Genomic DNA, 24,017 nt, shown 5'->3' with positions numbered 1-24,017 from the left:
GTCAAGACCCTTTCTCTCTGTAGAGGAAAAAGGCCCGAAATTTAGTCCAATTCTACCCTAATGTATTTGATGGGGATGAAACTTTGTGAGTGGGGGTAGAGAAGTCCCATGGACCCACTTGTAAAGTTTCACTCTCTCATCAGATGCTTGATGGGTGTGATGCCCTATCCAAACCCACTCTTTTTTGCATATATGATTCCTTAGGCCATATGCAAAAAAGAGAGGAGCAACACACCATGACACCCATTCGGCATCGTCCAATGGGAATTAAACTTTGCGATTGGGGGGAGAGCTTCCCCATAGACCCACTTTACAAAGTTAACCACCATCAGATACCGGATAGGTGTGATGTCCTATCCAAACCCTCTCTTTTTGGCATAAGGGACCCACACAAGAATGGAAAATCTCAGATTCATTGAGACAATAGCAATATAAAATATATGTAAGACCTTAAGTTGAGAATGAGGTAATGTCTCAAGCAAAAATTGCTAAAAAAAAAGTAATACTCAGGCTAAATCTCCAGTTGTGGGTGCGAACGTATATTCTCTATGAAGTCAACCACAGAGACAACTACACCAATAGGAAACTATTGCAAGCTAGCATAAAAACTGATGGTCCTCTTACTATGAACATGATGTATGCCATCCACTGCCACGACCACTGCATGCCGACAACTAATATGCACCATGATGGCCACCTGGTCAAGCATACAAGCCAGATTCATGGACAACAACAATATAAAATATTTAGAAGACCTTAAATTGAGAATGAGGTGATGTCTCTAGCAAAACCAGCTCAAAAAAGTAGTACTTTGGCTGAATATCATGTTGTGGTGTGAACGTGTATTCTCTGCAAAGTCAACCATAGAGACAACTACACTAACGAGAAACTACTATAGGCTAGTACAAAACTGATGGTCCTACCACTTGGCAATGTGAACATGATGTATGTAGTCAAAGAGAGAAGCTGTAAATGCGCTCATGAACTCTCTGCATGCCGAATGGTGCTCTAGTAGTAGATAGTTGTAATCTCCTCAACTACCTATGTGTCACATACTCATACTAGTGCCATGTCACCACCTCATCCACCCCGAGGAATCCTCCTCACACAAGTGAAGCATGGCCAATATTCCACACGAGTTACATGTCCCCCCATGACACAAGCCATCCCATGGTAGATGGCATCCTCTGCCCATAGGCATAATAGCAAGTGAAGAAAATCCCTCAGGCTATAAGAAGGCACCACCGCTCAGTGCCCAGATTAGCCTCGAAAGACATCATACAAAATCTAAAATCCAACGTGGTATACCTATAAAGACGTGTGTCGAGTAGCACACAAATCAAGGCTTGCAAGCCTCGAATGAATGTTTGGCCGATGGTGATATCAGGGTGTGAAGACTTGAGCACAACACTAGCATCAGTTCTCCTCGAATGTGGGCTTGAAATCGCAGAGAAGAAGTGGTACATTGTGGCATGCTTGAGTGCCATAGCAATGCATCTTGCACACTAGACTGTGATGCCACATTGAGGTCGAGAAAGTACTTGTTGAAGATAACATTGGCATGGTTTCGTACACCAAACCTAGAAAGGGAAAGATGCCTCTTGAGTGACATGGGAGAATGGAGTGGCAAACACATGGTGACAATGTCATTAATGTTGCTTAAGTGAGGAGTGGCAGGAAGCGCATGGGCACCACTTCGATGAGGAGTACTAGATAGAGGAGCGGCGAGCTCATAGGTGTCACCCAAGAGAGGTGGGGAAAACTCAAGGGTCGCACTTGAGGGTGGAGAGGCACCGAGTAGTAGAAGAGAGGTGGCAAGCTCATGAGAGGCACCCAAGAAAGGAGTGGCAACCTCAAAGGGTGCACCTAAAGATGGAGAGACACCCAATGGGAGTGGCTAGCTCATGGGAGACACCCAAGAGAGGAGTTCCAAACTCAAAGGGCATGCTAAAAGGTGGAGAGACACTAAAGATAGGAGTGTCCACATGGAGAGCATGCAAGGGAGGAGTGTTAAAGGGCTCAAAATAGTGTGGAGCAAGAATTGTGGGAGAATGAGGAGGAGAAGGTGGAGTGGAGTCCTGGGGAAGAGATGGAGAATGGGTGGGGAGAGGAGATGATGCCTCATCAATCGAACTCACCATGCACTACAATGCTCAAGCCCTTGATTTGCAATCATGATCTTTTCTCCTCTAATTCTCTATGCGAACCCTTCCTTACTCCTCATGATGAATAAGGTGGATCAGGGGGATCTCGTTGCCTATTACTTTTTCTACCCCTAAGACCAGGGATTTCATTAACGTCTTCACAATTTCGTGATCACGTTAACAAAACCTGTTATTAACATATTAAAACTTGTGATCACATTGTATATTCACATGACCTGAGCAATGACCTGCCAAAACCTACTAGTCTCGTAACCCCACCGGGTTTTTTTGTTTCTCGGCGGGCCCGCCGGGAAACAAAAGAAACCCGGCGGGGTTCTGTCATGTTTATAAACATTGCTCGACACCCATCATGCAACTTTTGGGGAGATAGTCCTTGTTTTGGGGGCATGATATCTCTTCTCCTTTCACCTCCACTGGTATGTTCTCATAAGCATCAAAGTGGACGACGTGCATATCTACTGCATCTGCTTTGACCGCAATATCTGGCTCACTAGGATTTAGAATTGACATGCTGATTCTGTCCATTGCCCAACTTCGACCGTGACCTTCATACAAACTCTAATTGCGGGCATTACCATAGTTGTTATTTCCAATGTTAGCATTCATATATGGAGAGTTTCGTCCATAGTTATGATTGCAAGCCTCATTGTTTTTGTAGTCAGACCTTGCAAGATAGTTTCGAAGTAGTTTTGTGTTATGTGATGATTTTTTGTGTTTGTCAAGATAGTTTCGAAGTAGTTTGTCTGCTGATGTATGTTTTGTAATACGTGAGTGACTTTGTTGTTTTTTCATTTGTGTATTCATTGTTATATGCTTGCTTGAATAGGTTATTTGAGATGGAGGACAATGTTGGATCCAGTGATACCTCCAATAGAGTCCAAATTCTAAATAGTAGGAAAAAAAAGGCACCTGGGATAGAGTGGCAATATGCAATTAACGTCGGTGATCGATTCATAGATTGGGAGTGTAAGCTATGCCACGCAGTAAAATCAGGTGGGGCGTCTCGACTAAGAGAACACTTTTTAGGCGGAGCGAAGAAAAAGTCATATACCCACTCCTCTGCACCTGCAGTGGCCAAACGCATAAGAGAAGAAATTCAAAAGAAAGATGCAAGAAAACATTACACTCCTACCGTTAATGTGTCAAGGCAACAAGAACACTTTGTTAAGAAAATAGAGGGAGAAAAGGTAATTTATTAGGGATTATGTATATTTTAAGAGAAAAAAAAGAACTCCTCATCTACACAGCTATCGTGACACAGAGAGAGAGAGAGAGAGAGAGAGAGAGAGAGAGAGAGAGAGAGAGAGAGAGAGAGTTGTGAAGTGTATCATGAGAGAGAGAGAGAGAGTTGTGAAGTGTATTGAGAGAGAGAGAGAGAGAGAGAGAGAGAGAGAGAGTTGTGAAGTGTATCATGAGAGAGAGAGAGAGGGGGGCAGGAAGAGAGAGAGAGATATATATATTCATTTTTATGAGTCACGACATCATGAAATTAAACTTAAAGATAATATGATGTAAACTTTGATCCATGAAATACTCATGCCGCGTTACCAACCAAGTATCGCATGGATCACACACAATAAAAACAATACAAGCTGCATCAAGCAAATTTACGACATTTTTTCGACCGCATTAACGATCAAATGCCGCAATATGCAAAAAACAATATATGCACTAGCGGACGACACCAACTTGCCACGTTAACGACAAAATGCCGCCCGAATCTATGGGAATACGAATAGGATACGGACATACACTGGCCACGTTCCCGACCATATGCCCGCATTTGACAAAGGGAAGGAAAGGGAAGGTGACATCGCCATAACGATACTATGCTTGCCGCGTTACCGACTAGTACCACTACGACGTGCCATACTTACCATAGGACACAAACCAGCCGCGTTACCGACTATGTGCCCCACGATAAGCACCATTCTCAAGAATGGCCTTACACACACACACCCCTCGTGTGGCGGACCACCCACATCCTGCCGCGCATTGCGACCATGGGCGGCTGCCCGCACGAACACACACACCCACACACACGCACACACATCCCCACAACTGTCATTACCTGTGTATACTATCAGCAATGAACTCCCAAAGGGCCCCCCGGGCCTATATATATACAAAAACGTAGCCCGTCGGGCTAAATGAGACCCCGACGGGCCCGTCGGGGTTTTAAAATTCCCGGCGCGAGACCGCCGGGTATTGCAAAAATCTCGGCAGCCGGTTACCAGGAAACCTCCCACTGGCTTTTTTGGGAACATGTTAACATGTTAACATGTTAATAACATGTTAACACATGTTATTAACAAAAAAAAATGTGATCACGTGAATATAAAATCATTGCCTAAGACTTTGTGAACCCATGCTAAGAGGTAGGCACAAAGAGATTAATCTTAAATTTGAAGATAATGAAAATTAAAGTAATACTAGAACAAGATTAACATATGCTTAAAATGAAGACAACTCCAAAATTAGTGAAGTCCAAAGAATGGGAGTAACTTAAAAAATAAGGCTATATATACTAAGCCAGTAAGAATTTCATTGGTTGGAACTAGATTATGGATAATATTTGATATTTTACTGGTTTAACTAATCTTTTCAAAGATTAAAATATTTAGAATTTAAAATTAATCAATTATTTAATTAAAAATAATTTTATTAAATAAAATTTATATTTATTAAATATAAAATTATATTAAATAATAAAATTAGTATTCATTTATTTAGTAAATTATATTTAATTATTTAATTAATAATAACATATTATTTTATAAATAATATTTATTTATTTAATATATTTTACATACAAATGTTCTAAAAATTCTATTAGAAAATAAAATTTAATAATGATGATTTGATTTTTTTAGTTAAAAAAAAGAAAGAAAATGATGGTGAGATGGTGAGGGCTTTCAAATATTTGTTGACATGGAATCTCCACGTGGGCATTCCTCATGCTCAAAGGTGAGGTGACAATGCCATGCATGTATATGATGTAGCATGCCATGTAGGCACAGGTAGTCAACCAAGTCGAATGTGCTGAGATGGCAAGATAACATGGGCATTCTTCATTACATGGCACAATAACATGTATGCATGTGATGTGGCATGTCATGTAGGCTTTAGGGAGTCAACCTTGTTGACCTTGTTGAGGTGGCATGATGAGATGGCAAGATGCTTATGTAGTCTCTCCTCCATATGATGTGGTATGTACATGTAGGACTAAGACTATGTTACCATTGCTCAATTGCTTGACAAATGGCATACTCTCCATGTTTGGTAAAACACCAAAGAGGGTAATTTTACTTAAGATGGCTAGAAAATAGGCTTTCCTTACTCAAATTCACTCAATTTTTTTTTGTTAAATTCATCATGAGAACTACTTTGATCCACAAGAAAATAGAATTTATATAATTAAATTATTAAACTTATGTAGGTTCTCTAATAGACTGAGTGAATTTTCTATAAAAGATCGAAAGAGATTCAACCATTAAAATTATAAATTGATCATATGGCCACATTCTAAACATATTTGTCTAACTTCTCATCATTAGATCTTCAATGATGAGCTTCACATTTTCCAAGATCTTGAATAGAAAATCACATGTTGTTTAATACAATTAAGTGGAGATAAAAAATAAAAAATAGATAATCACCTTTAAAAATTTCAATAAATCAAATTAATCTCTATGTAATGTGTTCTTTTCATTTATAAATTGGAATGATAATTGGACTTTGGATACCGAAGTACTAAGCATTTTATGTATGATATATGTTACAGTCAAGGAAGTTAGATAGTGTAAACACCGAAACTTTCGTGCAATGAAACATGCCCTAAAAGAATCTGGATTTCTAATTAAGGGGGTGCCATTTGAATCACCCAATATGTATGATGTGCTCCAAATACCATGCCATAAAATTCCAAACGTAACCGAAACTATCATGCAATGAAACATGCCCTAAAAGAACTTGGATTTCTAATTAAGGGGTTGCCATTTGAATCACCCACTATATGTATGATGTGCTCCAAATACCATGCCATAAAATTCCAATCATAACCATGAGAGACTAGACCTTTAAGTTATGAAGATGCATGTTTTAAGGCTACCTTCAAAGCGCCCAACTGTCAAAAGTGGTGCCCCTTATCTTGTAACCACCCAACACTTTGCTATGCTTCTCTCATTGAGCTCTCTTTGCTATTAGTTCTTCAACATGTTGAAAGGCTCCTCTGCTAGACTTACACTTATAAGGCTTATACATATTTAAATAAAAGCTTAAAAGCTTTTTTTAAAGCTAACGTCCACATTATTAAAGCTTTTAAAAAGCTTCATCCTCTATTCTCTCCAAGACTTGGCGCGACAAGCACTAATACCAATGTTACTTGAGGAGCTTTTAATTGCTTATGCTTGGCTAATGGCCTTTATATACATGGTTTAAAAAGCAAACAGCTTTTCTCAAAAATCCTAAAACATGCGTTTATTCTTGGCCAATGACATTTATATACATGGTTTAAAAGAAAATAGCTTTCCTCAAAAATCCTAAAATCATACTTTTCTATTTTTATAATTGCTATTAAAAATAATTAAGAGATTATTTATATGCTCTCTATATTACTTGAGCTTATTTTCTTTAACAATTATGAGAAAAATTATTTTCTTTAACAATTATAACAATATGAGTAGAGCATACAGTTGGCGACGAGTAACCCAGTGTAGTATCATGCTAGGACAAAGCACATAGAGGTGCATTATCACTTTGTGAGGGAGAAGATTCTAGCATGTGATGTGGATTTGGTGTACGTCAACATAGAGGATCATGTAGCTGACATATTCACAAAGGTATTGGGTTTAAAAGCTCCACAAGTTTTAGGAGGTTGCTTAGAGTGTAGGTTATGGAGTTGCGATCGAGGTGAGTGTTAAGATGCTCAACTAGTGTGGATATGGGTGACACGTTAAGAGCTTACTTGGAGTGCAAGGTATAGAGTTGAGCTCGAGGGGAGTGTTAAGATATCAAGCTCAACTAGTGTGGATATGGGTGACACGTTAAGAGCTTACTTGGAGTGCAAGGTATAGAGTTCAGCTCGAGGGGAGTGTTAAGATATCAAGCTCAACTAGTGTGGATATGGAGTGTTAAGATATCAAAATCAACTAGTGTAAATATGGGTGACACATCAGGAGCTTACTTGGAGTGCAAGGTATAGAGTTGAGCTCGAGGGGAGTGTTAAGATATCGAGCAACTAGTGTAGATATGGGTGACACATCAAGAGCTCACTTGGAGTGAAGGTATAGAGTTGAGCTTGAGGGGAGTGTTTAGATATCGAGCTCAACTAGTGTGGATATGGGAGACATGTTAGAATAATGACAGTTCCACACTTATGCCACTATATGATTGGTGAGACTATGGATGATATCTCGGCACTAGTTTATAGGTTGTGTGACAATAGCCACTTTGGTATACTAAAGTTATGGCATAGTTATAGCATCGGATCATGTAGTCAGGTTCACACGATGGATCGATCATTTGTATGTATAGTAGGAGAGTACTTTCACTTATAGTATATGCTCTTATCTTTACATTATAGTTGTAGAAAAGAGAAGAGAATATAAGAAATTTTAACCATCTCTCTCTTGTGTTCTTGTCTACTCTTGTGTGTGTTTTTTTCTTGCAAGGATCTCAAGCTCACCCTTTCCCAATACCACATTCATAGAAGTCTGAGTCCGTGGATGCACAATAGCAAGAGGCAGTACCTTATCCATGTGCAATGGGGCCTTACCCATCTCTGCTCCCATCAAAGAAGAGACACCCATGGTACCAAAACCCAAAGAGAGCCATACACACACTTCCATAGCATAGCTGAGCGACCCCAAGGCTCAAAAACATCACCATGACCCTACAACAATGGTGTGATTTTCCATGTGGCAACACAAGCCCACGGTATCACGTCATTACACCAAATAAAAACTTAAAAAAATTTATAAAAATATTTTAGAGAAGAGAGAAAGAAAGAGAGAATGTGTGTGTGTGTGTGTGTGTGTGTGTGTGTGTGTGTGTGTGTGTGAGAGAGAGAGAGAGAGAGAGAGAGAGAGAGAGAGAGAGAGAGTATGAAAACCCCCCCCAAGAAGAGAACCAGAAAGACAACCTAACCAAGGAGAAGAGTTGAAAATTTAACAGAAGCCGATAAAATCCCAAGAATCAACTGGGTTATGCATCTCCCTCAAGGTGAAAAACTTTCCTATAACCATGCTAAAATCAAGCAAGGTAGAGATACCCCAAAGATCAATATAAAGGCGCTTGCCACAGTCTCAACCTTGTCCAACAAAATAAAATTTCACCTCGAAGCTACACAATCTCTGTAATGCTTCACTTCTTTTTACCGCCTTCACTTCTGTAATGCTTCACTTCTTTTTACCGCCATCGCCATGCTTTAAGCAAAGGGCCAAATAGGCACCAAATTTTCAAAAAGAGGCTTAAGAAATGCCCAAATCCATTTAGTCATGTCTACTAACCCACCCATAGCAGCTCGCCTGCTACCAACGTACATGCCATACTAAGGGTATCCTAAATTCTTTCATTCTCATGGACAACCTCACTTGTCTCCCACCAGCCTTATCGATCAACCCTGTTACTTATCAACACTCAATTCCCTCCTATCTCAAACTGTGTAAGAGTTGAAGAAATCAGACAAATAAGTGCCAAAGAAAGCAATGTAATGTGTTAGAGTTTTCACTAGAAGGAGCTTCTACACATGCACACCCTTTGCCCCATGCCCATACACGACACCTACAATATACACACGGGCTCTACATCTAATAGACACATCAATGGGCACTGATACCTCAAGCACCCGTATTAAGCCCCATCGTCGATAACTATTTAGTTACGTTTCCAAATGGGGGGACAAAAGCCTGCCCCATGGTACAACCCATCACCTAGACCTTCCTCAAATCAACAAGGAACATTTCGTAGCCTCTTCTTTGGCCCCATCACCCATTGATCCACATTGCCTCTATCCCTAATAGTGCTTCCTAACGCCAAAGCCCTCAAGCCATAGAGGCTGCTCAACTCCATTGCAGCAATGGTGGGCAAAGTCTATTACCACATGCATCAATAATCTAACAATCTTGACTCCCGAAGAAAAGGGATGTCAAGTAAATGTCAAAGAAAGTAGTAAAGAGTCAAAGAAAGTAGTGAGTTGGAGCAACCTTTCAGTTTAGAGGAGTACACACCCATAGGAGGGCATACCTTTGGCCCATTGTCCATGCATGTTACACCTACACATTTCATTATAGACATCATATTTTTTTTCACATCTGTGACCTCACGATATGCATGCACACATGTACCTACAACTAACCTCGTCAGTTTCAACCCTCTAGGTATATTTTTGGATAGGGGACCATGGTGGCCCATGGTATAACCCATCGCCTGGAGAATCAGTGCATCCAACCTTTGCTTCAACTCTAATGCAATACCGTGGTCCCCTATCCAAAGAGCTTGACCTTGCAGATACCTCCAAAGAGCTTTAGTGCATCCAACCTTTGCTTCAACTCTAATGCAACACCAACACCACCTCACCCTAGCCAACGTATTTACCACAAAGAAGCCCAATCTCTAGGCATCCTGCTATGAGCTTGGGGTATAAAATCATGTCACGCCAAGAAGATCCGGATCGCCATCTATCCTTGCAAATCATTCCATGGTGGTCCTAGCATTCATTCCGCCAATCATAGGGTACGGACCATTTCTACCAACAACTACCTAATTTTTAAGGGTCCCAACCATTTCCATAACAGATAAAGTCCTCCCATGAAGAACTTCTACATCACCTATACCTTTTATGCCACCTCAATAAGCTGCCTACTACTAACACAGCTACCCAAAGAGTCCCTCCCCCAATATACCCTACATAGAGTGAAAATTAGTCATTTGTATATGTGTCATTTTTTAGCCTAAGTAAGACACAATCATTTCCTTGTAATAGAATACTTGTGAGCTCTTCTCTTCTCTACTCTTGCTTGATTGTATGCTATTGTATTTATGCATTCTAGATGGATGCTTTCTTAAATAAGTTTTCTTGTAGGTTTCTCTCTTCCGCAAGCTTCTTCCTCCCCCACCTTTTGTGAGAGAAAACCATCATGAAGATAAACCTGGAGTTGCCTCCATCTAGGCAAAGAGAGCTCTTCCTTCACCCCGTTGGCAAAGGCGGCTCGAAGGCAAGGACAAACAACACATGCTTCGATAAGGCTAAGGTAAGCACTTGGATTGAATAAAAGGATAGACGGTGTGGGACATATGAGGGGTGGACTAACTTGGGGCATCATAAAGTTGTTGTTCATAGGCTTATTTAAGGAGAGAATCGGTGAGACAAAGTGTTGGGTTTTTCTTTCCTCCAAAATATGTATGCGTTCAAGTTATCCTCACTAAAACAAAGAGCTAGTACAATAACTCCTATTCACATTTGGCTAGGAATGCACGCTTCTTCCTTTAAGTCGAATGATAAAAGATTCTTTGCATTTCACATTTGGAGAGATTCATTCATGTTATGTTCCTCTTTGGCTAATGAAACATGCCTCCTTGCTCTCACATCCTTCTAATGCCCTTTGGACATGCCTTTTATTGGATAAAACCCTTTGATTTTTTCAAGAATTATCTAATAATAGCATACATACTATAGGGATTACACATGGAGTCACATCATAGACTAGCTAGAAGATGTAGAATGTGGAATGTCTATAGACACTACATCTACCAATGGCATCTAATACTATAGGCATTACACATGGAGTCACATCATAGAGTGAATAGTAGTAGAGAGCATCTCGTGAATTATTCTTTATGGTTGTTATAACATGCTGCCTGATTAGAGTGAATAGTAGTAGAGAGCATCATAGAGATTCTTGTGTCGTTTTTATTCTCATAAACTCATTGCAATTGGTCAAAAAATCATCGGATGAACTCTTCCTTAAAAGAAGCAATATATTGATGATGGTGAATGGATTCCATGATACAGAAAACCTAAATATTCCCAAAGCTTTAAAATTTTATGTACACAAGGAATTTATGTATAATCGAGATCATGATGAAAATGAGTGTGAGTGAAGTGGGAAATAGGGAGGTTCAAAGTGGATGGTAGAGGGAGGCATGACATGTGAAAGATAAGTATGGTCGGCTCCCATGGGTGGGGGTGGGATAGTGAAATCTCGGATATGTGACAAAGAGTAGGACATCCCATCAAATAATCAATTCTACTTGAGTCGAACCCCATGCCCAAAGCATGTAAGGCTATCATATGTAGGCCAATGAGACATCCCGTCATGTATGATCAACTCATGCATGATGTATGTCCAAAAAATGCCTGCCATACATGGAACATGTTGGTGTCCAACAGTAATCTCATCTCTCTTGAATCCATCTTAAAAACCATAACAAAGTCTGCACGTAAATGAACATGCATCCTTTGTTGGGTGAAATCCACAATGTATACAAACAAAAAGGTCATATAGGGATTGTACAACAAATCTAATGCATAAGCTAATGTCTCCAGTGAAAAGTAGCATACTTTTATTTCCTGAGAAAAAGATCCTTCAATTAGTTAAAGAAAAAACAATTGCAAAGGGCTATGTACAACCACGACGGGCTAGATACAAACTCGCCTCATATGAGGGCGGGAGACAAATGATCAAAGGGGGAAGAGATGCTTCTCCTCCGACTAGCCACTATGTGAGGAGAAGGCTATCTCATACAGGGGGAGGGGGGGGAACAACCATACAGGTGGCCTGTAATGCCAAATGGGGTCACCGCCTCTATCTATGAGGAAAGGGCCAAGCCTCCAAAGTCTCAAGAAGGCTTCCCGCCGCTTCTGCATGCGGTCAGAACCTCCCTGTAGCTTTCTCCACTGATCGTGGAGGGTGTGAATGATATCGAGCCATATGCTCTTGATGGTCTCAGTCGACAGAGTGTGGGTACCCTCCATGGCCTCGCTGCATCTAGCACGCTAGATGTGCCAGGCTGCTATGCTACTGCAAATCTCCCATCTCTAGCATGAGCCTGGTCGCCAATCACCTGTCGGTGGAACTGTGACTGGTACTGCTGCAATACGATGGTGGGAGACCTAAAGAGCTAGTCCTCCCCCATCCTCCTCATAAGTCCTGACCACTCTAACCTCGGTGGCCCAAGCGACAGTACCCCAAGTGATGATCCGGGTCAATGCCCTGTCCATAGCGAAGATGTGGAGAATCCGCTGCCAAATCTGTTGAGCCTTCAGGCAATCCCAAAGGCAATGTCGTTGAGACTCCTGGGGATGGCCGCACCTCGAGCGCACCTCGGGCAAGCTGCTGACCAACCTCCGACTGCCAGCCAAGTACCGACCACCAAACTCCTGTGTGCCATCAACCAAAGAAAGAGAGTGATCTTCCTCGACCGAAAGTTGTCCCAAAGCCTCTTCCAGAAATTTGAAAGAAAGCACTGTGATAGGCCTTGAGACTGCCAGTGTGCTGTTGTTGCTGGTGTGCCATCTATCTCAAGCATTTGGATCCTGCGGCCAAGCCGCGCTGTATATGCAAAGAAGGGGGCATCCAAAGTCTCATCCCGATCTCCGGGATCATGCCAAGTCCACTCTCCAGGGACCCACTGTAACTGCGTGAGAGGTCGGCTCTCCCAAATCCATAGCCGCCATAGTCTCTCCCTGGCCACCTTGGCCGGTGCTGGATCTATGTGCCATTCTCGTGCCCATAAAACCGATCACCCTCGGCAAGGACATCCTCAGACATCCTCCAAGGGGTGCTCTGATCTCTCTATTCTGCCATGGGATCCAACAAAAAAAGTTAGTAGACCACTGTCCTCATCTGCTCCATGGACCGCCACGAGGATATCGTGTCTGGTAAACATGCCTAGCCACATGCGGTCGGGCCCCTAGCATGTGGCCATTGGGTAAACGGATCAAGGGGTTCCAGACCAAAGGTTGCCGACGCTGCTCCTCTGAGGCCACTGGAACAATCTGTCTGAGGGCTAGCCTGAGATGATCCCAAGCACGAAGTAGACTGTCTGCGAGTCTGTCCTCAAAGGTAGGGCTAGAACCACGGGCTCGCATCTCTGTGAAGATCCATCTAATACTCTGTAGCCACGGGCCTCCAAGGCTTGGAATGCAGGCTGAAATCCAAGCCAAGGGGAAATTCTTCCAAGGCTCACCACCGGGTAGGAGTCCTCTGACAATCAACTTGCCTAACAGGGCACGGCTCTGTATAGCGGGATCGATGAGGCCAAGTCCCCCTCTGCTACGTGACTGAATGATCACTCTCCATGCCACCTTGGCCTTGGCTGGCCTCCCATCACGTTGTACCTGGCCGATACATGCCCGAGAAAAGGCCCAGTACGAAGTGATGTACCACATGGTGGCAAGCAATACCTGGTTCGCTGCCACGACTCTGCCTGCTAGGGATAGCCTCGTCGAGCTCCAAAATAAAAGCTTCTTCCGAATACTCAGAAGAAGCAGAGTGAGCTGCTGCTCGGGATAGAGATCAATGCCAACCTGGCAACCGAGGTAGCGGACTAGAGTGCCCTTCAGGATCCGCTGGAAAGCCTCAACTGGTCGCCAAGTCGGGGCAGGTGTTGACCCAAAAGCCACACGACGTGTGCCAGTTGATCTACACTCTTGATGCACAGCAGAAAATCTTGATCACCTTTGTGAATCTCTGGAGATTCCGAACATCTCCAGCAAGGTAAGCTGTTGTGTCGTCTGCAAACTCTGAGTCCAACAGCTCCTACATACGGAGGGGAAGGTGTAATCCCTGAAGTCTAATTTCCTGGGCGGAGAGAAAACTAGTCATGGCCTCGGCGAAAAATAGAAAGAGGTACAGCGCCACAGGACAGCCCTGTCGAACCGCGAGGAAAAGGGGAAATTTGTCGCCTCGGGCTCTTTGAATGAGAACCTGGCTGTGTGATGCTGCATAAAGTCCTGAGACTCCACGAATCCACTCCATGGGGAATCCCATCCGGCTCATTGTGCCCTCCAGAAAGCTCCAATCCACCCTGTCATAAGCTTTCTCAAAGTCTAGTAGTAGCACAATGAGGTCCTGCTGCCGCATCCTGGTCGAAGCTATTGCCTCCCAAAAGGTAAAGATGATGTCCAAAATGCTTCGATCCTGAACAAAATCAGTCTAAATATCGTGGATCAAGTCTGGGAGAGAAGGCTAAAGTCGCCTGTTGATGGCCTTGGCCAAAATCTTATAGACTGTCCCTTCTATATCAAGGGTGATGGGTCTCCACTACCGGATCTCCAATCTATTACCACCCTCCTTGGGAACCAGATGTATCAAGCCCTTTGTGAGCCTCTCTAGCATGCCACTTGTGAGCATAATCTCATTGAAGGCAATGCGAAGGCCACATTCCATGAGGTCCCAATGGCGAAGAAAGAAAGAGACAGGAAGCCCATCCGCCCTCGGGCATTTTCCCCTGGGTAATGCTGTCACCACCTCCACCAGCTCCTTTTGAAGTGAAAGGTGTCAATACGAAAGACCGAAGGGAGGAGGTAACCACCTCTCGCGTGTGCCTCCAGACTCTCTCGTGCGCATCCATCAACTGGGGGATAATGGAACACCAATGAGAAGAGATCGGAAGAAATCCGTGGTGATGGCTCTCACATGCGGGGGATCAGAAACAATAGCTCCATCTTGGCCACGCACCCTACGAATACCGTCTCTCCTCCTGTGGGGGCCAGCTATCTCAAAGACTCTGTCACACCGGCTTGAGTCCAGAATGAAGCCCTGGCATGGTATCTATACTTCACCCTCCTCTCCTCAATGGACCGAATCTCCGTGCGGGCGGCAGCAACATGACTCTCAATCCACGGGCTATTTGGGGAACTCTCCTGAAGATGCTGTAAAGAGGCTAGGCCCCTCCTCATACTCCTCTCCTGCTCCCGAAATCCCTCCAATCTACTCTGGGCTGCATCTTGTAAGAAAACATTGATCTACCCCATGCCATCATCCAAAGTGCACGCTACAAAGCCCGAGGAAAAGTCCAGTCCCACCCATATATGCTTGATCCAATTGCAGATCTTGAGGTCCTGAATGAGGCTGTCGAGAATCCTGGAGCTCGCATGCCTGTCATGCCTCCATGGGTCCTCGTCGACATAAAACCTATCCAGCCGAGAGAGGTTGGGATCAATGCTCCGCCTATCCGATCGAGAGAAGCTAAGCTTCCCAAGGCTATGCCCAAACTCTGGAAGATGCCAAGGGTCTTGTTCCCTAAGAATCAGTATCATCTCCTCCCAGGCAGAGTACTCCGCTCCTGAGACTGTGGCCACCTCCAAGTCTGTCTTCTGCTGCCTCTATCATATTGAAGTCACCGCCCATGCACCAAAAATCATCGTGCCATTCTCTAGCGTAGAGGGTCTGGAGTGGTGGTAGACCACACGTACCCGAATAGGGGCTACAATCTCCTCAAGCCTGTCTGTCCCTTCCGTCGGAAGACACCGGAAGAAACTATAGTCCACAGGCTGCCCCAAGACCTTGGGGGGCCCGCCTAGAGACTCGGGTGGGAAAGCCCTCACCGGTGAGGGCGCAATGGTCATCTCCACCGGCTCTAAGAAACGATGAATCAAGCGACGAACGGAACTTGCCGGCTGTCTCCTCTCTGGCTGGGGAAGGCTCGACGTAGAGAGGGTGGGGTCAACCAGCCCCACTAGGCACTAAGGGCCAGAAGAGAAGTCGCGACGAGGAATCGGGCGAGGCAGAGGGGCCCTCTCTGTGACTGGAAGGGGCCCGCCATCTGCAAGCGGGTGTTGTGATAAGTGCTCGTAATGGTTCTCTGACAGAACTGAATCCTCACGATAGAGCTAGTGCACAGAGGTCTCACCCAATTCTTTCTTGGCCACTTCGACAATCTGAGGGAGTTCTGAGCAGGCAAAGATTAGGGCAAAGTCGAAAATTGAGAGAGATAAGGCTTAGATTTTCGGATTTTCTAATGTATTCATAAAAACTGCTCCACATGTTAGCAGCTTGGTGGCACTTGCAGTGTCTTGATACAGTAGATGACAAATGGACAGCAGCATAAATTATTGATCCTTGCTTGAAGCTCCATGCTTTTATGATCAACTCTTTTGTGTCTGAAAAAAGAAACAAAAAGATGTCTTTCTTAAGCATGGATAAGAAGTGGATTTATCCAGTCATGCATTTACTTATTGAGTTCTACAATTTGCTAGCCAAAAAAAAAAACCGGATACATTACCAATCGTTCATGATCACCCATGATCTCCTCCACCAATTCTTCTACCGTTTTTTGGGCATTGTTGGGCACCAAAGCAGCAAATACTGTAGGCTCCAAGTCTGTTCATAAGACAAAAAACACGTGTTACAAGACGAATATTGAAAACAGATGACTTTGAAGTCCCTAAGCATGTGTTCATGGGTTCACTCGTCTGCAGTGAAGATTGTTGGAGAACCAGCTTTATCCAAGTACAAACACATAAAGGCATGTGTCTGCACTCTTGTAAAAGAGTGGATAAAATCCACGTTTTTTTAGCGACATCTATCTCTAAAGTAACCACAAGGAAAAAGGGCATCTACCTCTGCTAGAATCAAGGAGCTAATTCAGGAAAAAAGGTGGAGAGAATCATGGAGCCACTCACTCACACCTAATGACAAATGTTAAGCTATATCACCAGCATGTATGGAGCCTATTTAAAGGCACTCTTCTCAATGATAATCATTTGCCACTCTCATTTTGAGTCGTGTATTTTCTCTCTCTCTCTCTCTCTCTCTCTCTCTCTCTCTCTCTCTCATCTACCTCTACTAGAATCAAGGAGCTGATTTAGGAGAAAAGATGGAAAGAATCCCGGAGCCACCCACTCACACCTAATCACTCACCTAATCACAAATGTTAAGCTGTATTAGCAACATGTATGGAACCAATTTAAAGGCACTCTTCTCAATGATAATCAAGAAAGCATTTGAATCATTTTGCCATTCTCATTTTGCCTTTCTACGTGACATAGCTGAGGGAGACCTCTCGGCCATACTCATTAGCCCCATGCTTGATATTTTGGAGAGTGGTATACCATCTACTCGGAGCTGATGCTGCTCTCATGTTTCTATGTTCTTAGTATTTCCATGATGAGTTTCCATGGACAGTTTTGTATCACCCAAGTGAGATAACTATGCTTATGTTTTCTTTCTATTTTATTTTCCATTCCATGATGAGATATGCCATGGACATTATTGTATCACTTTGGTCTCATAGGCCCATTGGGTCTTTAGTAGACGCTTAATCTCTCTCTCTCTCTCTCTCTCTCTCTCTCTCTCTCTCTCTCTCTATATATATATATATATATATATATATATAGAGAGAGAGAGAGAGAGAGACTCTCTCTCTCTCTCTCTCTCTCTCTCTCTCTCTCTCTCTCTCTCTCTCTCTCTATATATATATATATATATATATATATATATATATATATATCCATGTTTCTGTATGATCCACCGTAGCCTCCACTTCATTGTTTTCTACAAAGATTGTACGGAGACATACTCAGCTGTCCTTCAAGGAGAGCTCAATGCGAAGAACTACATGACAGCCTGATAAGGATGATTACAAAAAAGAGAACATGAGCTCATGCATTTGCATATGATGTCATGACAGGGCAACATCCCCTACATGTAACCATAAATGATATGCTAAATCATGTCTGAAGTCATTCACTCCCTACTCCTAATGTCTCACCCCTACAGCCCTCAACCGGCCTTCCCTCTGCATGTCTGGATCCCCCTCTCCCATTTCTTCTTCATGCCTCACCTCTTTTCTCACGCTCACCCTCCTCCTCGTGCCTTCCTCCCCTAAATATATTACTCTAGCATTACAGCTTTGTGAGTGGTGAGCTCATTCATAGCATAGTGTATGCTCATATACAAGCACACATGAAAACAAATTTCCATATACACGATAGGATCCCATACACAAAAAACAATCAAGCAAAAGAGAAGATGAGAAATAATCCTTACTTGCTTCTGGAAACGCCTGCACAAACATCATAATCTCCTCCCCAGTGAGACCTGAAAGGAAACAAATGCGTGGAACACCTTGTGCAGCCTGCTATCATTGCATTTTCCCCAAAACAAAGTCAGAAAATCTTGTACATCGAATGCCAACAAGCCTCCAGGATGACGACTCCAAGATTAAAAAAACACATTACCAGCATCATGAAACTAAAGTCAGGCTAATACAATATGGTGAGTGATCTAGAGATTCATTTATTACTGAGTCTCACAATTTAAAGAGTTGGGACCTGCGCTCCGCTTGTCAGATCTGGAGAATCTAGGACTCCCCTGACTGTGCCCAAACTCCAGGAGATGCCAAGGGACCTGACCCCTGATGGTGAAGACAACTCCTGCCAAGCCACAAGCTCTGCACCAGAGACAGTATCCTGACTGCCACCTAGTCTATCCTCCGTGGTCTCCAACATATTGAAGTCCCCCCCCCCAGCCTGAGGGAGGCCCTACTGAATCATGCTCCAGAAGTTTGCTCGACCTGCCATGGAGTTAGGAGCATAAATGTTGAGGCCCACCGGTCCTCCCCGCGTCTGATAATCACCCACTGCGCCCTCCCTGGAACTATGGTGCCGGAATCCACCACCGCTGGAAGAAGCTGCTCACTAACAGAGATACATACTCCGCCTTGGATCCCATATGGGCTGAAGGCGGGTAACCAAAAGGTGTGACTCATGGTGGGTACGACCAGCTGACAAATGATGCTCCTGAAGAAAGAGGTTGTCAATAGTCTCCCACTAAGGCTCTCGGTAACTCCTCATGAAGGACTCCCCACCCGCCTATTCCCATGACCCTTGGACTGAGCTACTTAAATCCAATCAGGTGCCTACAAGCCACAGCTTACACCTTGAGCAGAGACTTTCAAAGGTCTTGGATTTGACTCATAAATGCTCCTAGCCCATCTTGAAAAGGCACTATGGCTTTGTCTGCTTGGTGACTTGGACAACAAACTGCCAGACAAAGAACTGATGAATGTGCTCTGGAAAAGCTTGAAACTAACGTTTGGTGTTTTTGTCTTCAAGAATTTTTTCCTTGCTTCATGCCTCTTCACCACCTCTACTGAGCTGGCTAGCCTACATTTTGCTAACACTGCAATGCTGACGTGGAAAAGATGAATGGGAAGAGTACAACTAAACAAGTACAGCACCTTTATGTTACTCTTAAAATCACAACCACCATTTAAACTGGAGAGACATTAATAACTGATTTTCTCATTAGAAACTGATAGGAGATGCTTAAAAAGTTTGTAGAGACATTACAACTTACAAGGTAGCCCAACAAACCCACCCCCCCCCCCATCCCAAAAAAAAGGGAAAAAAAGTAATGTCGTATAAAAATCAAAACAAAAAGCACAAGTACCGGAAACAAGTAAAAAGAAACTTATGTCACATACGACCTTGACTTTTTCCAGTTCTGGTTGTGATGAGTTCATTGCATCCCATAGGGTCCCTTTGATCATTTCGTTTGTGCAAATCAGCACCTGATGTTAAAGGGGTAACATTTTGAGGTCAATTTGGATAAACAAAACAACTGTACCAAAAAACTCTTATAGATGCAATAATAAACACAGCTTGTAGAGGTTGGCAATTCACAATTTGGATCAACAAAAAACCTAGACTACATGGCTCTTGTTCCTGTAATTTAAAAATCTTAGGTTATTCCGCGATGACCATGAGAAGCATGTGCATTGTGTGGCAAAAAACAACTAGAATAAAAAACTCTAGCGATCAGCACCTAATTTGATGACTCGGGTGATTGGCCTTACATCACTAGAGTAGAGCATGATAGAGAGGTTGAGGTCATGATTCTCTAACGTCTTATTCACAGACAACCCTATATCTTCCACAACATCATTCTAGCAAAGTTGGCAGCTGACCCACTCCACACAAATGCCTCATTCAGCTGGTCATTTGCGTACAGAGGGTACACAATTTTCGAAGCACCACAAATGGCAAGCGGCAGTTCCCATGGTTGGCTGACTTCATCCATGAATTTACCTCTGAAGACAATAGACACTTGTTGGCATGCCAAAGCCTCGAGATGGATAGCAACTCATGGCCTCTATGCCACCATTTCAGTACAAAGCATAACCACAAGAAGAGTTCTCAGAGATGGCCTGATGGAGGAGGTATCAGGAGATGTGTGGGCTGGGCTGCTGGTGCTGGTGCCGAAGAAATCTGTCAGGATCCTCTGTCTAGGTACATGATGGACGTAAAGAGAGGTTTCACGGGCAAAAGAGAGAGGAATTAAGCCATAAATATAATTAAGCATAAACCACGGACAAGCATGATAAATGGTCCTTTTTATAGGAGAGGCCCCCTTTACAAGCTGTGGACATAGGCTGCCACCACATATGCCACATGTCAAATATGATGCCAAGTGTCCCTAATAGGTGTCACTTCGCCACACATCACTACTTACATAATATCCTTCTAAGAGGTTATTCCTAAACTCATACACACTAGCGGTCGTTCACACACATAGGGACTACTTTATAAGCTTTACACATAGTACAGTGCTAGTTTACACAACCACCTAGCACTTGTTTATCCCCACATTAATCACTATTAAATATTAAGTATCCCCCCCCCAATGTGAAAATGTAGCTAGAAAGCCCAATCATCATTGACTAGGTTTGCTTTTATTTCCGGTTGCTCCTTCTTGTCGTCGGCGGTAGAAGTAGCAGAGTTTGCAGTGTCTTCATCAGCTTTCAGCTTTGCAAGTCTCTTCCGACACTCTTTGATATAGTGCCCAGGCTTGTGGTAGGAATAACACTATCCTTTCTTCTTCTTGGTGTCATCCTGTGACAAGTCCACTTCGCCTTTGTCCCTAGAGAAGAAGCGTCTCCTCTGCTTGCATCACCCCTACATCTGTTCTTCCTTGTCTAGTCCTCATGGAGAAGCAATCCAACCAGCTCCTCAAACAAAAGAGGATTGCCTCCTCCTCTCATAGAGAGATTCATAGAAGTATGGAAACTCTTATAGGACTCAGTAAGGAATTAAGAATGGTGGTGATCAATTTCCTATTATCTACCCAAAACAAGGTGTATACTTGAGTGAGCTAACACAAGACTCTGGGAGTGTTGCATAGGATCAAGACTGTCTAGAATCTAGATGATATGCACACTGGATGCACTAAGAGTGGCCAGAAATAAGCATAAAAGCTCTTGAATGTGCCAATGATGTGCCCAAACCATAAAGTCACCGCAGCGCACGGGTGCAAGGCTACTTCTGATGGCTTCCTCTCCTCTTCACGAACATGACTGCACTGCTTGCTCTCACACCAACACCACCTTCTGCTCTCTCCCACGACCTTGCTATGATATCACTTGTAGGCACTAAGGACCTTTTGCGTGCGCGCATGCGCGCACACACACAGAACATGATGGACGTAAAGAGAAGCTTCACGAGCAATAGAGAGAAATTAAGTCATAAACATAATTAAGCATAAAGCCAAGTACAAGCATATGTTCATTATGATAAATGGTCAAGGTGTGGGCATAGGCTGCCACCACATATGCCGCATGTCAAATATGATGCCAAGTGTCCTAGGTGTCACTTTGCCACACATCACTACTTACATAATATCCTTCTAAGAGGCTATTCCCACACAAAAGAACTCACACACACTAGCGGTTGTTCACACATTGGAACAACTTTATTTAAAGCCTAAGCTTACATATAATACAGTGCTAGTTTACACAACCACCTAGCACTTATATATTCCCACATTAATCACTATTTAATATTAAACAATAGACAGGGGAGGCTTGGAGAGAGAGAGAGAGAGAGAGAGAGAGAGAGAGAGAGATGATTGGATTCCATACTCAGCACTTCGAGAGCAGGGTTCCCCCTTACACTACATGACTAGCAGGGTGAGTAAAAGTGGCAGTCCACAAAATCTCAGGATTTGGGGGTTTAAAGTGCAAAAAGGTCTTTTGTCTCTTGCAAATCGTACCAAGGAAAGCAGAGGACAAAAAGCAAGGAGCTATGGATCTTGTTCAACCCAATTGCGAATCTCCTCAATCCGCTGATGGAGAGAACATCTTCAAAGGTTATCCTTCAGACTCTAACCACAATCCAGATACAACCATTTTCCATGAACTCAATATCAAAAATGCGTCCCTGCTCACTGATGAGAACAACTTGCAGGAGATCCCAAATCTGACCCTAATGTGGCCTGCTTCCAATGAACTTGCAGACCAGAATAGTGGCCTCCATAGGGGCTCAACCGCCTAGCACTTGTATATTCCCACATTAATCACTATTTAATATTAAACAATAGATAGGGGAGGCTTGGAGAGAGAGAGAGAGAGAGAGAGAGAGAGATGATTGGATTCCATACTCAGCACTTCGAGAGCAGGGTTTCCCCTTACACTACATGACTAGCAGGGTGAGTAAAAGTGGCAGTCCACAAAATCTCAGGATTTGGGGGTTTAAAGTGCAAAAAGGTCTTTTGTCTCTTGCAAATCGTACCAAGGAAAGCAGAGGACAAAAAGCAAGGAGCTATGGATCTTGTTCAGCCCAATTGCGAATCTCCTTAATCCGCTGATGGAGAGAACATCTTCAAAGGTTATCCTTCAGACTCTAACCCCACAATCCAGATACAACCATTTTCCATGAACTCAATATCAAAAATGCGTCCTTGCTCACTGATGAGAACAACTTGCAGGAGATCCCAAAACTGCTCACTGATGAGAACAACTTGCAGGAGATCCCAAATCTGACCCTAATGTGGCCTGCTTCCAATGAACTTGCAGACCAGAATAGTGGCCTCCAAAGGGGCTACCTTAGATGACGAGCTGGAGGTCTACATCCAAAAATGGTCTTTGAGGACGGCCTCAGTGGAGCATCTGCCTTGGAGCTCTCCAGACAGGAGAAAAAGCGGAAAAGCGGGGGGGGGGGGGGGGGGAGCTTTTGAACACCGAATTAAGAGCACACACGAGCAGGCAAGAACCCGGACGGAAGAGGGAAAAAATTGGAGAGGGCAGCCAAGAAAAAAATAAGGCAGGGTAAGGGGAAAAAACTCATAGGAGGGACCGAGGAGAAGGGTGTCATGAGAATATATTTTAAGTCCTCTTTAAGAATATTATTTTCCCCTCTTGAGTAATTTGGGGACGCCTAGGTTACTCTTGCGTCATGCCGGCTAGGTTAATATCGTGGGTGACACCACTATAAATATTAATACGTGCGGTATATGACATATGCTTGGGGCCGTCTATGATTATTTCAGTTAGGTTTGTATGGCAGGGTGATCCCTGGGATACTTACGCCTGGTAGTCATGAGTTGGTTATGGTTTGTGCCTGTTTAATATTTGTGAGATTAATTTAATTATTAATTGGGCTTATATTTTCAGGTGAAGAAGATTACGAGGATTGATAAATAATGTCGAGGAGAATGTTTCTTATGCGCATCATATTTTGTAACCTTAGTAGTTGATTTTTCCATTTTGATACATCGGAAAAAATACATTTATAATGTTGAATTTATTAAAGCCTAAAGGCTTTACCCTAGCCCCAATTTTTGGGACACTCTATTTTTGTTGTGGAAGAGTGTCGTGCTCTCTAAAAGCACACTTTGTATATTTTTGGGGGCTATGTGGGGAAGGCCACGCACAAGGGAGGGGGAGATTGCACCCAGTCTTGTGTTGATGGTGATGTTTTTCTTTCTCTTGCCTTATGTTTTGTTATATGCTTTAATTTTCAATTTAATTCAAGTAGTTATTTTAATATTTGATATAATTTATGAGTTTTTGATTATTCTCTTCAAGAAGATTAAAGGGTCCCGTGACAGTGGTATCAGAGCTTTGGTG

At 43.2% G+C, this 24,017-nt stretch overlaps 1 protein-coding gene across 6 annotated transcripts in view; it reads right to left on the bottom strand.

Moving 5' to 3' along the window:
- Positions 1 to 16,105: 16,105 nt before the first annotated feature.
- The window catches only part of LOC147618625 (vacuolar acid trehalase), a 51,199-nt gene continuing 43,287 nt past the window's right edge, over positions 16,106 to 24,017 (bottom strand). For all 6 annotated transcript variants that reach the window (XM_086773655.1, XM_086773657.1, XM_086773658.1 and 3 more), the window contains 4 exons: positions 19,602 to 19,685; positions 18,161 to 18,248; positions 16,395 to 16,492; positions 16,106 to 16,272 (listed from right to left, as the gene is read on the bottom strand). In XM_086773655.1, coding sequence (XP_086629781.1) covers positions 16,408 to 16,492; positions 18,161 to 18,248; positions 19,602 to 19,685 — 257 coding nt within the window. In that variant the 3' untranslated portion in view covers positions 16,106 to 16,272; positions 16,395 to 16,407. The remainder of the gene's footprint in view (positions 16,273 to 16,394; positions 16,493 to 18,160; positions 18,249 to 19,601; positions 19,686 to 24,017) is intronic.

This window comes from Cibotium barometz, chromosome 34, assembly GCF_041138505.1.
Source record: "Cibotium barometz isolate CiBa-2024 chromosome 34, ASM4113850v1, whole genome shotgun sequence".
Taxonomy (NCBI): Eukaryota; Viridiplantae; Streptophyta; class Polypodiopsida; order Cyatheales; family Cibotiaceae; genus Cibotium; species Cibotium barometz.
The sequence above is the reverse complement of the archived record's forward strand: the minus strand, read 5'-3'. Positions and strand labels throughout refer to the sequence as shown.